The sequence below is a fragment of the Antrostomus carolinensis genome, unplaced genomic scaffold, assembly GCF_000700745.2.
Source record: "Antrostomus carolinensis isolate BGI_N321 unplaced genomic scaffold, ASM70074v2 scaffold19619, whole genome shotgun sequence".
Classification (NCBI taxonomy): domain Eukaryota; kingdom Metazoa; phylum Chordata; class Aves; order Caprimulgiformes; family Caprimulgidae; genus Antrostomus; species Antrostomus carolinensis.
The window spans coordinates 97592-113124 of NW_010339475.1; the positions used below are offsets into that span (position 1 = coordinate 97592).

General features: G+C 37.4%; 1 protein-coding gene across 1 annotated transcript in view; it reads right to left on the minus strand.

Annotated features, from left to right (window-relative positions):
- Positions 1-15253, minus strand: part of BICC1 (BicC family RNA binding protein 1) — a gene marked incomplete at its 5' end in the record, with an annotated part of 15989 nt that extends 736 nt beyond the window's left edge. Inside the window, 9 exons of the mRNA XM_010175866.1 lie at positions 992-1091; positions 3807-3967; positions 6266-6422; positions 8780-8934; positions 9586-9625; positions 11822-11987; positions 13410-13566; positions 14665-14806; positions 15057-15253. Of these exons, the coding sequence (XP_010174168.1) occupies positions 992-1091; positions 3807-3967; positions 6266-6422; positions 8780-8934; positions 9586-9625; positions 11822-11987; positions 13410-13566; positions 14665-14806; positions 15057-15253 (1275 nt within the window). The remainder of the gene's footprint in view (positions 1-991; positions 1092-3806; positions 3968-6265; positions 6423-8779; positions 8935-9585; positions 9626-11821; positions 11988-13409; positions 13567-14664; positions 14807-15056) is intronic.
- Positions 15254-15533: the final 280 nt, after the last annotated feature.

The window sequence follows — 15533 nt, forward strand, 5'->3', positions numbered from 1 at the left end:
TGTATTCTTGTAAACAAACTCCATGATAGATACAAATCACTGTAAAATGACAGATTTTCATGACTGCTACTGAACTAAGTACATTGCATTTTTACCCTCTTTATGCCACCATTTTAAATTTTTTAAAGCATTCACTAGTGGCATCAGTAGAAGAGATGCAATCAGGAGAAAAATTATCTAATGTTACAATGAAGCATCTGAAGAAAAACTCTTCCTCCGATAGAGATTCATTGCCTAGACAATGTAATATGAAATCTCACACTTTTTATTACAATTAGAAAACATCTAGTTAGGCATTACATACTGCAACACATTGTAACAAATTATATTTGGCCTTCATCTTTCTGCATGTAGGGTACAAGATAACCTTTTAATTAAAGTGGGTTGGAAAAATTCCAAATAAGAGTTACATGTTTATTTTCAAGCCTATACATTTTGCAGAAGCAACTGGCCTTGAAAAAAGACCAAACAAAACCCAGCTGAACAAAAAAACCCAAACCAAAACCAACAACCAAAAACCCAATGCAAACCAAAACCAAAGCCTCCCCCAAACCAGGCAGTTTTTCCCAGTAGCATGATTGCTCTGCTAATCAATGAAGTGCAGGACAGAGAACCAAAAGCCTGAAAATGCCAGTTCTGACCAGTGTGTAGTGCCATTCAGACTCTGCAGAGCTTGTACTCTCAGAGCTTCTAGGACCCACAGTTTTGGGGTATAAACCAAAGTTCACAATCTGCTGTAAAACACATTTTCTACCAAGCTCCAGCTTTACAAGGGGACACAAGACTATGCAACTGAAATCTTACTCAGCAATGTGAAAGCTCTATAAAGCCTGGTTTTAAGTGCCTTTTGATGAGAGGCAAGTATGACCTATGTGGACTAGAGTCTTACTTTCAGTCTTTCCAAGATCCTGTGTCAACTATAAACACACAACTCAAGTGAAGAAGAACACAAACAATACTTCAAATCAACAAGTGATAACTTGTTATTTACCTGAGATTGCAAGCAGCATTTTTCTCCTGGCACCAAAAGTGGTAATTCCTAACTCTTTCAAATCTTGGTCAGTAAGAGTAAGGAATGTCTGCAGATCAATCTAGAGTAAAAAGAAATAGGAAAATTATGCAAAAATGTCTCTCCCCAGAAGTATTAAGCCATAAATGTGGTTCAGAATAGCTTCATACTGCATTTTACAGTTACTCTGCCAACCTATTCTTTGCACATAAACAGCAATCATTGCTTTCCAATGGATCTGTCATTCCATTGCTCAATTTGCTACTCTGCATTTCTGACAGATAAACTAAAAAGCAAGAAGTTTTAGAAAAACACAGAAAATCAATTAATCTTATTTATTTGCAACTCTTGAGATTTTGAATATTTACCACAATTGCTACAAGGTACTTGGGAATAGCCAGCGATATATGCCTGTAGATATGGTAGGTGCTTCAGACTTTGAGCCACTAAGATGATTAAGGGAGTGGAGCATCTCCCTTATGAGGAAAGGCCGAGGGAGCTGGGTCTCTTTAGCTTGGAGAAGAGGAGACTGAGGGGAGACCTCATTAATGTTTATAAATATGTTAAGGGCGAATGTCAGGAGGATGGAGCCAGGCTCTTCTCAGTGATGTCCACCGGTAGGACAAGGGGCAGCAGGTGCAAGCTGGAGCACAGGAGGTTCCATGCAAACATAAGGAAAAACTTTTTCACTGTGAGAGTGACAGGCCACTGGAACAGGCTGCCCAGAGAGGTTGTGGAGTCTCCTTTTCTGGAGACATTCAAATCCTGCCTGGACGCCTTCCTGTGTGACCTACTGTAGGTGATCCTGCTCTGGCAGGGGGGTTGGACCAGATGGTCTTTTGAGGTCCCTTCCAGTCCCTAACATTCTGTGATTCTGCGACTATAGGAGGTTAGCAGAGGATGATTGCCCAACTACTGGCGATGCATTTGAGTTAAAGCACTGAGTATTTCATAGCATTCCAAAGTGTGTGCAACCATGTATGTTTGTGGGTTTTTTTGCTCCCAATACAATTCACAGAAACAGCAGAAAACTGTTTAGTTTTCACTCTGGCCAAACTACTTGGCTCATCTCACACCTAATTATCAACTCTTGAGGTAAGAAAAATCGAAATAAAAACCCACCTGTCAAAAGCCAGTTGTAGTGTTAGAAACCAACACAGACATCTCTCCTTTTTAGGAGAGTAGCTAAGATTATAGGAAAGGATTAATGACTCAATAATATGGATACTATGGAACATACAGAGGATTACAGAGGAGATAAACCTGAGGAAGTGTAAACAGAATTAATACAGGCACAGCTAGATTTATTTGCTGAGATTGAGGATTGACTTTACCACTTTCAGACTTGTTGCATGCAAACCCCATGCTGGTGTCTATCCCACACCTCCCAGTGCTTTGCAATCCAAAAAGAGTTCATTAGCTCAGGTGCAGCCAGTTCCAAAGCACTTTTGTGCAGTACTGCACAGGAATAAAGCACTTAAGCAGCATGATTAGAGAGACACAAGAAATTCTGGCAGGAAATGCACCAGATCCAGCTGCCCCAGAGCTGAGACAGCTGCAACACACTTCAGCGGACTCAGGACGATTCTGTGAACACATATACACGAGTGACTCAGTGCACACTAGCAGGTACACGTTTGCCTCATGTCGACCCTTGGAATAGTGTAGTATGCACTTCAGCGTGCCCCTGGGGGGTGCAGTCTTCCTCTTGTGGAAGCAAATCTGAAGCTCAATGGTGGCACACCAGAGCAACTCATGCAACACAAATGGAGGGTCCTCTTGGAGTTTGTGCTTCGTGAACACATGCACAGAACTCAATGACACAGCAAACTGCAAAAACCCACTTTGTGTAGTCTAATAGGAGAAAACATGCAAGTGCAATCTGAGACCAGCAACTGGTGCAGATCTCTCTGCTGATAAAGATGCGAAGTGGACATATGGGTCCAAAATATGGGAAGATACCAAATCCAGCAGTGGTCTTTCCCCTATACCACGTGAGGTACTGACACAACCCACTCAGACACCTGTTTTGCTCCATAGTACACCCAGTTCCAGCAGTGTGACACGTACAACTTCCCACATACAACTACAGTGCTTTCCGGACAAGCTCAGGGGCTCTGTGTAAGCCAGTAAGCCTTGCAGCTCCGCTCACTGTATTTTTGTGACATAGTTAAATCTGTCACCAGCATAAGCTATCTGCAGATAACCAAGATAATATATAATATATAATCTACCTATATAATATTCTATGGATATGAAACACTAACACTCAGACTAAACTGAAATTAGTTGGTGGGGAGGTGGAAAGCTCAGAGAGATGACTGACCATATCTCCCTGTTGGGAGTGGATCAAAGTCAGTCAACTGGCACACAAGGGAAGAGGCAAGCAATTGAAGTATGTGACCCCAGCATCAGCAGAGACAAGATGTTACTACTGAATCCAGTCTGGATTTCCATAATCTATACATGAAGTTCACCAAAAGCTATTAAATTTTAGTTAGCATCCTAGTTTACAAGAAGGAGCCAAGGTTTAAACTTCACTGAATGAAAAAAAAACAAACCCCAAAAAACCAAACACTAGTTTAATTCTTTAAGTATAAATTAAAGGTGCAGAACAAAACAGTACTCATGTCCAAGCTGGCCATCTGGAAACTGAAAGACATATGATACAGCTGTGAAAAAATAGCTTGCAAGAATCCTGTCACAAAGCGACTTAGTGGTTTTGGTCAAGTGACAGAACAACTACTGCTGGAAAACATGCTACAAACACAAAGGTGTCTTTCAAAGAAATACTAACCTCTTGCTGTTGGAATACATCTGTGTATTTGCCCAGACCAAGTTTGCTGAACAGCTCAGGCAGATCAGATCCTTTAAACAGACTGTTCAGGTTACAGCCGTTGCTTCCCGTCAGTGAGGAAATGCAGTCCATGTAATTACTGCTACTGAGATAGTGTTCAGCTGAAAGGGAAGAAATGCACTTTTTAAGTCACATCACAGAAGTGCACAATTTTCTGTCATATCAATGCTGTATTTGATTAGATCATTAAATTAACAAAATATTTAAATCTTTATTATTCAGCAAAAAAAGCTTCTCAGCAGTCTGAGAGAATGAACAGCACAAAGCAAAGTTTTTGTTAATTAAGTTCCAGTGGTTTTTTTTTTCCCCTATAGTAAAGAATAAAATCATATTATGTGAACTGTCACATGGATCCAAGTTCGGAACTCATACAGGGGAAAGAGCTGCAAGATCCTGTTGCTTTTCTTCCTCTTAAGCCCTCTCCTCTTTTTTCCAGTGAATACTTTGGAAAACACCACTGCACACAAACGCAACTAGCCCTTTTGGTCTGGATAGGGAGAAAACCATGCTGAACAATTCCTGATAAAGGAATTATCTAGTAGCCACATGATTTGGTTATTATTTTAGTACAATACAGACAAGAAAACCTGCAACAGTTTTATAAAAGAATAGAAATAGAAATACACTTTCTATACAGTTTTAAATTACATTCCTAAAAAGCTGTATCTTTGGAAAGAAGTTTTCAGGGTGAGGTTCTTAAAAACCCAAGAAAACTGATTTAGCCATGCAATCCCTTTCCTCTGTGTGTACATACTGATAGTATATAATCACATAGTTCAGAACTATTTCTCCTCATGCTGCATAAGAAATGGATAGCTCCCAGGGAGTGCATCCAACACTCGTGCAAATGGGGCCATTGTGAGCGCTTCGTCCCTTATTACAGACACAGGAAAGAATAACAGCGAATGCGTAAAAGGCTTGAAGGAGGTAAAGGATATTTTCCCAGGTGAGCAAAATTAAGATTGCCCCAGAGACTTAAGCTATGGCCTCTGTTACAGAATGCCGATAGGATGTGAAAACCACCATTTTGCACATCTGGCTATGCTACGTTTCTCATTTTCTGGACACAGACTAGTTAGAAGCATTTGGGATCAGATTTACAGAGTCTAAAAATATCCAAACAAAAATTCATGATCCTGCACTCAGGGCAGATGAGGCATGGTCATGTATTGAAAACTGAATATTAAGAATTACTTCTTACTGATGCAGTCGGGAAGCATTATCTTAAAAACAAAGAAGAACAACACTACTATACAATTGTGTCAATGAAGACTTACATTTTAGTACTCTAGCGCCTATACATTAAGGTGAATATATTTGTCCAACCGACTCATAACTATTTCTTTCGTTCCTCCTCCATACATTTTGTTTGCTGGGTAAGCTACAGCTGCTGTAGAGCAGAGCTTCCCCCACCACCAATGTATTCATGTTTCTAATTTTCTTCTAATGCATATGTAAATACATTTTTAATTCATATTTATTTTGATTAACCTAGAGTCTCCATTTTTGTCCAATTTACCTGGAAACATCAATGGCTTGATTTGAAAGATAAAATTTTCATCTCTTTTCCGTGACTGCTTAGAAAATGGTATGCAGACATTCACAGCTTAACTAATACGCTTTTTAAAATAATAAACAATTACAAGTATACCAGCCATGGATATTTTCTCTAATTGAAGTTATCCTTTCTTAGGATAGCAAATTTTTACTACCTGTGTACTTTGGAGTTAATCTAGGATTTAGGTTTTATTCACTTTTATAAGAAAAATGCAACAAAATAAAGTAAAAACAGCCATAGTAGTTATTTGCCTATAATGCAGTTAGCTAGTATGGACCAGTATTCTCTACCTCCATTTTTCACTCTTTAAGAAAGTAACATATTAAATTATTTAAAAAAAAAAAACAAACCAAAATTAAGTTTCAAAGAGTTCAACTGAAGTAAAACTTTAATTTGTAAGTTTGAAAAATTGTTTAAAAAGTAATTACAAAATTTACAGTCTGTATCCACAGAAACCAGAGTTTAAAATCATGTGCTAGGCCATACCAAACATATGGACAGTGTATTTTACCACCATAAAGATAATCATGCTTTAAAATTCAAAATAAGCATATATTATGACTCCTCCATCAGTGAGCAAATAGCCCAATAAAGACCTGGTGTTTTCTTGCATTTTAAAAAAAAAAATTCTTAAAAGTTTTCCTTTTAGACCATTATTCATACATCACATTACACAATCCTGCATATGCATTTACTTTTCAAATTGTAAAATAAGTTTACGTTACAGGTGTTGGTAATTTAAACCCCTAGTGATGTTAGAAAACATTTATATTAAAATAAACTTTTATTGATATCAATGATTTATTTTTTTTTTTACATCAGATCTTAAGAAATTATTAACCTGATTTATTTTGTTTCCGTTTGGTGCTGTCAATTGAGGAGACAAACTCATTATGAGCTGCGGGTCCAAGCCCATTACGGTCTCTCCAGTTATCAGATTCACTGCCACTACCCAGGTGCTCCCGACTGTTGGATCGTGAGAGAGACATCGATGAACCCTGCAAAGCAAAACAAAAAGAAAGTTTGGGCAGAAAACAGAAGTTTCATTGTGACTCAGATGTTTTCTCGGAAGCAGCTCAGTTAAAAAAAACCCCAGTTTTTAATGCTTGCAAACATTCTTTTGGCAGTTGATCAAGAGTCAAATAATTGCAAACTGGACACAAAACCAGCAGGTGTGCTTGAAACATGTGCAGTTTACAGATTTTAAGCAGAAGTTATTTAAAGACCATGCTTCAGAATAAATTTCTTAGTATTGCCAAGTTTGTTTCCAAAACATGTCATGGTCTCAAATCCCCACACAAATTCTAAACAAAGTAGTCTATCGACTATATCCTTTCACGAGGATGAGAACATAGCAGAACATCTACCTAAGATAAGTGCATCAAGTACACAATACTTTACAACAATATGGTATACAATACAACAACAATAATTCTGCAATGACTTGTGAATTTGCAGATTTCATTTTTTTTAAATAGTTTTTCACGTTCCTCTAAAGTACTAATTATCAACTCTCATCACTGTGGGTTAGAATGTTCCAAAATAAGGCAACAGTATTCCCTGAAAGCAGCAGTTAACTACAGTATTGAGTGGTGATGTATCCAAAAAGAGATAGTCATTATTGATACCACACGCTTACGTGAACTAGAAATTATGGGACCAAACAAAGAATTTAACAAAGTCCAATTGAACAGAGTAACTTAGGAGGTAGCAATCTTTGCTACTATTCAGCAAAACTGACATCACTGAAGAAAAAAAAAAAAGGCAAAAGCTCCTTGTCATTGGCAAAATCTCAAAGGTGTGAGCTATGGTTAATATGACTTAACAAATTAAGAAATGAAGGAATTGACTTCAACTCTAACAGAAAAGCAGAAGAGACAAGGCCTTTGCATTATGTTAGATCATAGTGATGCCTAAGAGTTGTGAAGTAAAAAATACGCCATCCAATGTTTCTGGAAAACTGAATGCACAGTAAAATATCACAGTGAAGATAAAATATGTTTGGTGAGCTTATTTGACAAATTAACTTCCCAGACATTAGGCTATAACACCACTACTACCTCTGTTCAAAGATTTCAGCATGTGACTCTCAGCAAACGTGCATGTGTACAGAGGAAGTGTGGTGGTACTGCCTCTAACCAATGATGTTGAGGACTGCTGAACAGAAGCAAAATACAAGGAATGGAAGTTTGTTAGCTTTCCCAGATATTTCCAGAATAAGTCATACCAAACAATGGAAAAAGGAGTCCTAATGTGCTATTATTTCACTGGAGAGAGTTAAGCCCGTGGTTTACACACAGGCAGACTCCAAGTGACTAAGATACAGTGTTCTTGGTTTGGATGACATGCCTGCTTAGAGACTTTTAGCAGTGCATCATGGTCTGGGGGAAAAAGTCCACTCCAGCTCAATCAGTAAAGTATGTAAAAAACCCCCTAAATTTCACAGATTTTAGTTATAGCTTTTTCTTTCCCACTAGTTACTACTGCAAACTCATTACATGTATCTAAACCTATTATGTGTAGTTGAATGACACAAAAAGTTCATATGTCAAGGGGGGAACACTCATGGCTGAGTATTTCTTTTGCACTACAAGATAGGTACATCCTAGAGAAAAGCTGTATGAAGTCCCAGCTCTGAAGAAACATACTATTTACATTTAATATAAGTAGGACAGAAATAAAGAAAAAGGTGTCTCTGTGGAAGTTGGAGAAGATTACAGCAAGGAAACACGCTAAAAAGCAATTGTAGAACACCTTTGAAAAGAAAGGAACACAAATTCTCTGCAAGATACCCATGGTGGGACTTTGAAGGTACTTGCTGGACGCTATGGCTGCCTTCTCACTGGAAAATTTCTGGGCCCAGTGAATAGTGCTAATAGAGAAAGCTATTGTCAACAGAATAGGATGAGCTGCAGCCATTTCTTGTTCCAACATTCTGCTCCACCATGCAGTGATTCACATTATATAGCTTATCTGTTATATACATATTGTTTTAATTAGGTTACAAAATTTCTACCACTTGTCTACAGTGATTGAGACATTTGGCCCTACAAGTTGTTTTAAGTTTCTTTGAACAAACATATTTTCAGGAGCAGACTTCTATAAAGCTAGAGTAATATTTATAAAATGGATATAACTTCGTGTCTTGAGCTGAATGTATTCCATATGCTTTAATATTTATGTAAGAAACATTTTTCAACATTAAAAAAATACTTAGAATATTATAAGGAAAGCAAAAAATCTTATCTGCAAGACTTCTTGTTTTTTACAAAAGTTACAGACATTTCTTAAGAGAAGCAACTGTATCATTCACTAGAAATAAATTTCCATTACAGATTAGGGGGTTTTTTTATACCTCGTATGTAGTTGTCATAGATGGCTTGTACGATACATGATTCGCTCTTCTTAGTTCCTTGATAGTTTCTGCAGGCATAGATTTAGAGAATCCCAAACCACTCCATGTATTTGTTGGAGTTCTCACTTCTGTAACAACTGGCTTCTTTAACATAGCTGAAAAAAATACAAAGACAAATTAATAAATCTCAACCTTAGTAAAGGTACTGAGATGAGAATTCTGAAGTTGTGTATGCTAACAGACTTCAACCCACCAAATGGTAAGTTCTAAACACCTCCACTTGCTACACTGCTTGAATTCTACCCTTCCTTAAGGGAATTTACTCTGTTAGAAGATAGTTAAACCCCACAGGGCTGCAAAGATGACAAAGGCATCAAAAATGTTTCAAAAAGAGGGGTTTCTGGTTTTCTTTTGGAGTGGGGGCATTTGGTTTTTTTTTAAACATCAATTTTTTAACTTAATTTATCTCTGAAATAAGGAGCAACTTTGCCAATATGACAAACATCTTAAAGTTTAATTTGCATCCAAATAAATTTGAGTGTTACAGCTATGAGGCCTCTAAAAACAACATGGTTCATTTGCCTATGGATATCCTCACAGAGAGAGCATCCCATCTGTAAGTTGTTCATACTGTAATTTATATGAGGTTGGTATAAAGAAATTTTTGGAATATGAAAACTAATATACAACTGTTTCACTATCAGCTTTAGATTTCATCAGAAATCAAATTACAAAGCTGAAACTTCATAAAATTCTTTCAGCTGTGTACTAACAAACTTGTCAGAAGATACTGTTTATCCACATACCTTTGGTTGCTAGTAGCTTTTTCTGTTCATAGTCAAATGCCTAAAAAATAAACATGTAGAAGACAGCTTAATTGCCATTCTAACTAAATGTCATTCCAGTACTCAGCTCTTTGTAAAAACAAAGGTTTTGGAAGTGGCCAGTGAATACATGTAGGAGAAAGCTAAAGTACTACGTAGTAATTTGACAGCAGTCCACTTAAAGTCTTAGCTACTTAAAGTGTTAACTCAAACACAGATAACAAAGATTTTAAATAACTATCTGATATCCATCTGAGTGAGGCTGCAGCAGTACTTACAAACTGTTTAGGCAGAATTTTTCTTTTTTTTTTTTTTCTAATAAGACATTTTTCAACATAGTTTCTCTTCCTTATTCATCTCGTCTTAGCATTTAAAACATTCCTCAACAGTACAAAAAGTGAATATACAAGTTAGCCAAACTAGGTACCACAGTTACTTGTAATAATCTTTCAACTTTAGTTGGCCATGCACTCATCTTCTGAAAGGAAAAGAAGTTAAATTCTCTTAAGTTTTCAGAGAATTAAGAAACCCTTTGCATTTGCACTGCCTATGACAGTGGAGGATTTGAAGTTTAAATACCCCTTGGTTAAATAAGTTACAGTTCTTTGAATTATAGATTAGCAAGTCTAAACACACAGAAAACTACAAAAATGGAGTATTCAGCCTGAAGCATTAAATTCACTACTTCAAATAACTAGAAGAATAACTGAGGAAAAGGGCTGCAAAACACTAGCCATAGTTTTCCACTAACCACTAGTAGTGGAACAGTCTAGTTATGCTGACACGCTGCTAGATCTATACTGAAAACAGGTACTACTGCTTGACAAACAATTAAAGGGGTTTCTCTCCTTCGGGAGATTTGCAATAACATGTAAGTAGTTTATAGTATAGGAGTAGGCTGCCGTTAACCAAATAAAAACAGCACAAGAAAAAATGGAGTATAGGTACAGATCTATATTTGTAAAGCAAAACCGGTGTAGTTACTCCAGTAAATTCCCCTGTATGTCAACCTGAAGCTATAGGGGAAAAAAAAAAAAAAAAAAAAAAAGTTGTCACTGCTTATGAGAAGTGTCTTTTGTAGATATAATTCTCTCTTCTCAAAGCAATGAGGCTAAGATTTTTTACACACAAATGATGCTTGCAGAGACTAATACAGCCTCCAATTTATTCTGTACTTAACTTTTTCTTATTCAACAGAACCCTAAGGGCTTTTTTGTCTTCAAGACTTTTAGTTGATAACCTACTCTTCAGTTGGAAGACCTAACAACTTTGCTGGGAAATGCTTTTATTGAAACAGTAATGGCAAGTCAGTCTACTAGTCAACAGTCACTTTTGCATTCTGTGGTAATTTCACTTTGCAATTATCAAGTTTTGCGCTAGATTTGGGATCACAGGCTGGATCGATGGGCTGAGGCCAATGGTATAAAGTTCAATAAGGCCAAGTGCCGGGTCCTGCACCTGGGTCACAACAACCCCATGCAAAACTACAGGCTTGGGGAAGAGTGGCTGGAGAGCTGCCCAGCAGAAAAGGATCTGGGTGTGTTGGTAAACAACTGGCTGAACATGAGCCAGCAGTGTGCTCAGGTGGCCAAGAAGGCCAACAGCATCCTGGCCTGTATCAGGCATAGCGTGGCCAGTAGGATTAGGGAAGTGATCGTCCACTTGTACTCAGCACTGGTGAAGCTGCACTTTGAGTACTGTGTTCAGTTCTGGACCCCCCAATACAAGAGGGACAACGAGGCTTTGAAGCGTGTCCAAAGAAGGGCAACAAAGCTGGTGAAGGGCTCGGAGAACAAGTCTTATGAGGAGTGGCTGAGGGAACTGGGGTTGTTTAGTCTGGAGAAAAGGAGGCTGAGGGGAGATCTTCTCACTCTCTACAGCTACCTGAAAGGAGGTTGTAGAGAGGTAGGTGTTGGTCTCTTCTCCCAGGTAAAGGGTAACATAACGAGAGAAAATGGCTACAAGTTGCACCAGGGGAGGTTTAGATTGGATATTAGGAACAATTTCTTCACAGAAAAGGTAGTCAAACATTGGAACAGGCTGCCCATGGAAGTGGTAGAGTCACCATTTCTGGTGATATTTAAAAGACGGGTAGATGAGGTGCTTATGGACATGGTTTAGAGATGGGATTGGTAGCGATAGGTTAACGGTTGGACTCGATGATCTTAAAGGTCTTTTCCAACCACTATGATTCTATGATTTATTCAGGGAAACGTACCTGCATATTTACATATGACGCCTGTGGAGCCAGACGTGCTCTTTCAGAGTTCTGCTGTGCAGCTGCTGCTCGCTCTGCTGCACGTTCGCTTCCAGGAGCCTTTTTATCAGCCATGGGACTTTCAGAAGCACTTAACTCTGCATCTGAGAGCAGCCTCTCTGTGGTACTGCGGGAGCAAAGTCAGTATTAACTCCAGGTTTTTTTCCCCTCAAGCAGTGAACATTTAATGCAATTTTGAAACTTGAGCTTTACCCTGAGAAGTGTGTCAGTAAATCCAAGAAATGACAGTACACAAATGTTTTTAGCAATGTTTCCAAAGTCTCAGCTTTTCTTTACCTGTTTCTTCTGTCAGTGAAACAAAGCATGTATTGCTGCTTCCTATATTACCAAGTATGAAACAGTTTAGAGATTCAGATTTGAATTGTCTGGTATCTGGAATTATCACAGGCAATCCCTACACAGTGTGATTGCCTACCATTTACTCTTGCTCAGGCCAGCAGTTCAGTAGTTCAACAGATCAATAGTAGTAGTATAAAGAGAGATGCATAATGGGGACTAAGGAAATTAACATGGGTCCTACTTGCTTTTAAAACTTAAATAATTGCAGTCCTACATGCCAAAGCACATCTTACTGTAATCTCTTATTTTTAAGTCAGCCACATTTTATGTTTACTCTAGAAGAGTATAAACTCTTACTTCAAAGCAAAGTGATCATGTTTCTAGATGCTGTAGACTACCCCAGAAAAATGTCTTCAGGAAACTGTAAGCACTATATCCTCAACAAAAAGAACATGACATACTAACAACTGAGTGACCTACTAACAACTGAGTCTGGTTAGCAGGAATCCTTGGATTTCTGAACTATGAGAGTAGAATTAATGAAATACATATTATATTGTAAATCTGTTTTGAGAGTATAAATAAATGAGGTAAGAAAAAATATACATCTCAAAAGAGTGACGACAAACAGTTCCCAAGAGGAACAGCAAAAACACTACCTAAAGCAGATCAGACAAAATATTGCGTTAAGCACAAAACCTGTGATGCCAAGACACATTATGACTCAAAAGAGCCCTTCCCACTGCTGGCTCATTAAAAAACAACAACAACAACAAAAAAATCATTGAGACAAGTGTATGAGAACATGCTGTTATGCCCTGAATACCATTTTTCTAAGAAGAAAACAGCCTCAGGTATGCAAAGAAGGAAAAAGGCTGTCAGTTAGAAACTGTTCTCAAAGCAATCAATAAAAAAAAAAAAAAGGAAAGTACAAAAATGTATCCTTTAGAAACAGGTAATGAAAGTGTTTATCTGAAAAAAATTACCTCTCATGTGGAAGAGGAAAGGCATTTATTTTTTTTTTTTTTCAAACCAAAGGAAAATACTTACATGTACAAAAGGCATTCAAATTTTGCAATTATCAAACTGGGAGAGTATATTAATTCCCAATGTGATTTAAAAAAATGAGCCCAATTTAAATCATTTCCTTGAGTATCTTATGACTGAACCACCCCTTCTACCTACAAAAACGCTAAGTATTTTTGCATGGTGGAAGTTCCATTAATCTGTATTTGTATGTTTAACTTACTGTAAGTGAGAGTTTTTGGTGCCTTGCAGTAATTCAACCGTTTGTCTCTTAGCACAGGCCTGTTTGGAAGAGCTCATCATTTGCTTCAGATCACTGGTATTTGCAGAATGGGATGGACTTCTTGGCATGCCCACTTCTACAAAAGCATCATTGCAACCTACAAGACCAAAAACAGAATAGTTAAACAGAAAACATAAGTTCTAGTGAACTTACTGAAGGAATAACAGCTACAGAACAAAACCTGCTCTTCCGCCTCACATAATTACTGTAGTTTTCAGGAAAAACAACTTGGTCCAAGTTAAGAAGCCAGAAATGTAAGTTCAAATGCACAAAGAAAAGGTGTTAGTATTCACATAGTAGACACACTAAGTATTTTCTTTTTCAAATTTTTTTTCAGTAACATTAGTTAATATTAAATCTGAATACTGACAATCAGGAATTACTAAGTATTTCAAGCAAATCTGATTTTATATCTAGTTTTAATAAACCTTGCCAGGTGCTCAGATAACTTTTGCTGGAATAAAAGCTGACCGCTTAATGTTCAACTGTCTTTAAATGTGTCTTTGCAAGTATTTATCACCTTAATTGGGCAAGGTACACTGCATTCAAATCAGCATTCCAAATGACCACAACCTTAATAAAAGGGCATCTCCTTGTTGATCAGTATTTGCAAGGGAAACAAGGCCTTTACACATATTTGCTCAAGTCTGAAGTAGAACTGGCTTTCCCTCCCTCCAAGAACGACAGGAACAGTTCATTAGTTCCTTTAGCTTCTAAAAGGTAGCATAACTGAAATGCTGTTACAAAACATGCAAATAAATTCCGTTGGCCAGTGTCATCTAGGTTTGATATACATACAATTTTCTGCAGTAACCTTCTCAAAGGCATTAATTCTTTCCTTTCATTAAAAAGCAAAAACACAACATCATTTAAACCAGCAGAGATTATTTTAAGCAATTAAGTTAAACTGCTGTAAAACATACTAAAATTTTCAAGGTTATTTCCCTCTGCTCTTAGGGAATAAATAAAATGTTACAAGCACATTTATGTTGACTTAAGGTGTCAATAGTAGAGCTCAGATACTACAGCTTCTATTTACTTTCTTTGGCAACAAATCTGGGAGATCTGGCAATATTTTCCTTCAACATGGCTGCAAAACCAAAGTACAGGCAATATATTTACATTTTTGTTTCATGAGCTGTACATAGACTGCACAAATACTACCAGTCAAAAGAATAAAATGTCAAAATCTTACCTTCTGTACTACTTGTTTTGGCAGCTACTTGGTCTGAGGCACCATGAGTACTTGTTTGTCTTACTGGATCACTGTGGTTTGTGCTCAACACATTTTCTCCTAGTGATGTGGCAGACAGTGCAGCGTACTTGATATTTGAGGTCTGAAATGATTGTCAAAAATCACTGAAGTGATTGTTATGCTTAAGGAAGTATTGAAAGAATTTAGCTTTTCTATCTGCTCAGGAAAACAAGAAATTCATTGGAATGTTCCACTTTTTGAAAACACCACTGTTCTATTTCTAAACTTAGCAGCTTTAAGAATCTACTAATACAGCTATTTTTCTCCTTCAGCTTTTCTTAGTAGAAGTCTATTACAAACAGATCTGGTTCTCCACAGACAGTATCACTTACCTTTACGTGACCATTTAAAGAAGGTGAGCCTTTTTTACTCTCTGATTGCATGCCGTTAACATGGACTTCAACAGGAGTCAAGCCTGGCGGTGGAGATGGAGTGTTTTGACTATAATTAGGTACTCCAGACAACAGAATACTAGTTAAGGTTGCTTGGGTGGTAGATGGTATCATTAGGTGTGGAATAGCAGAAAAACCTGTAATAAAATTTGGTCATGTTCCAGTTAAGTTTCCCATTTAACTTTCTTCAGGCATTGCAGTACTTCATATAAATCTTTATGTAGCTTTGATACAGCACTAAACAAGTTTCCACTAGAATTGCATGCCAAAAAATGTAATGCTTTATCTAACTGTTACTTTGTAGGTTTACTTGGTTTCCTATCTAAAACAGATCAAAACATTGCAAGTGACAGCATGTCATAAGTTTGTATGATCATACCTCCAACCTTCAAAACGGGCAAGAAGGAGGACCCGGGT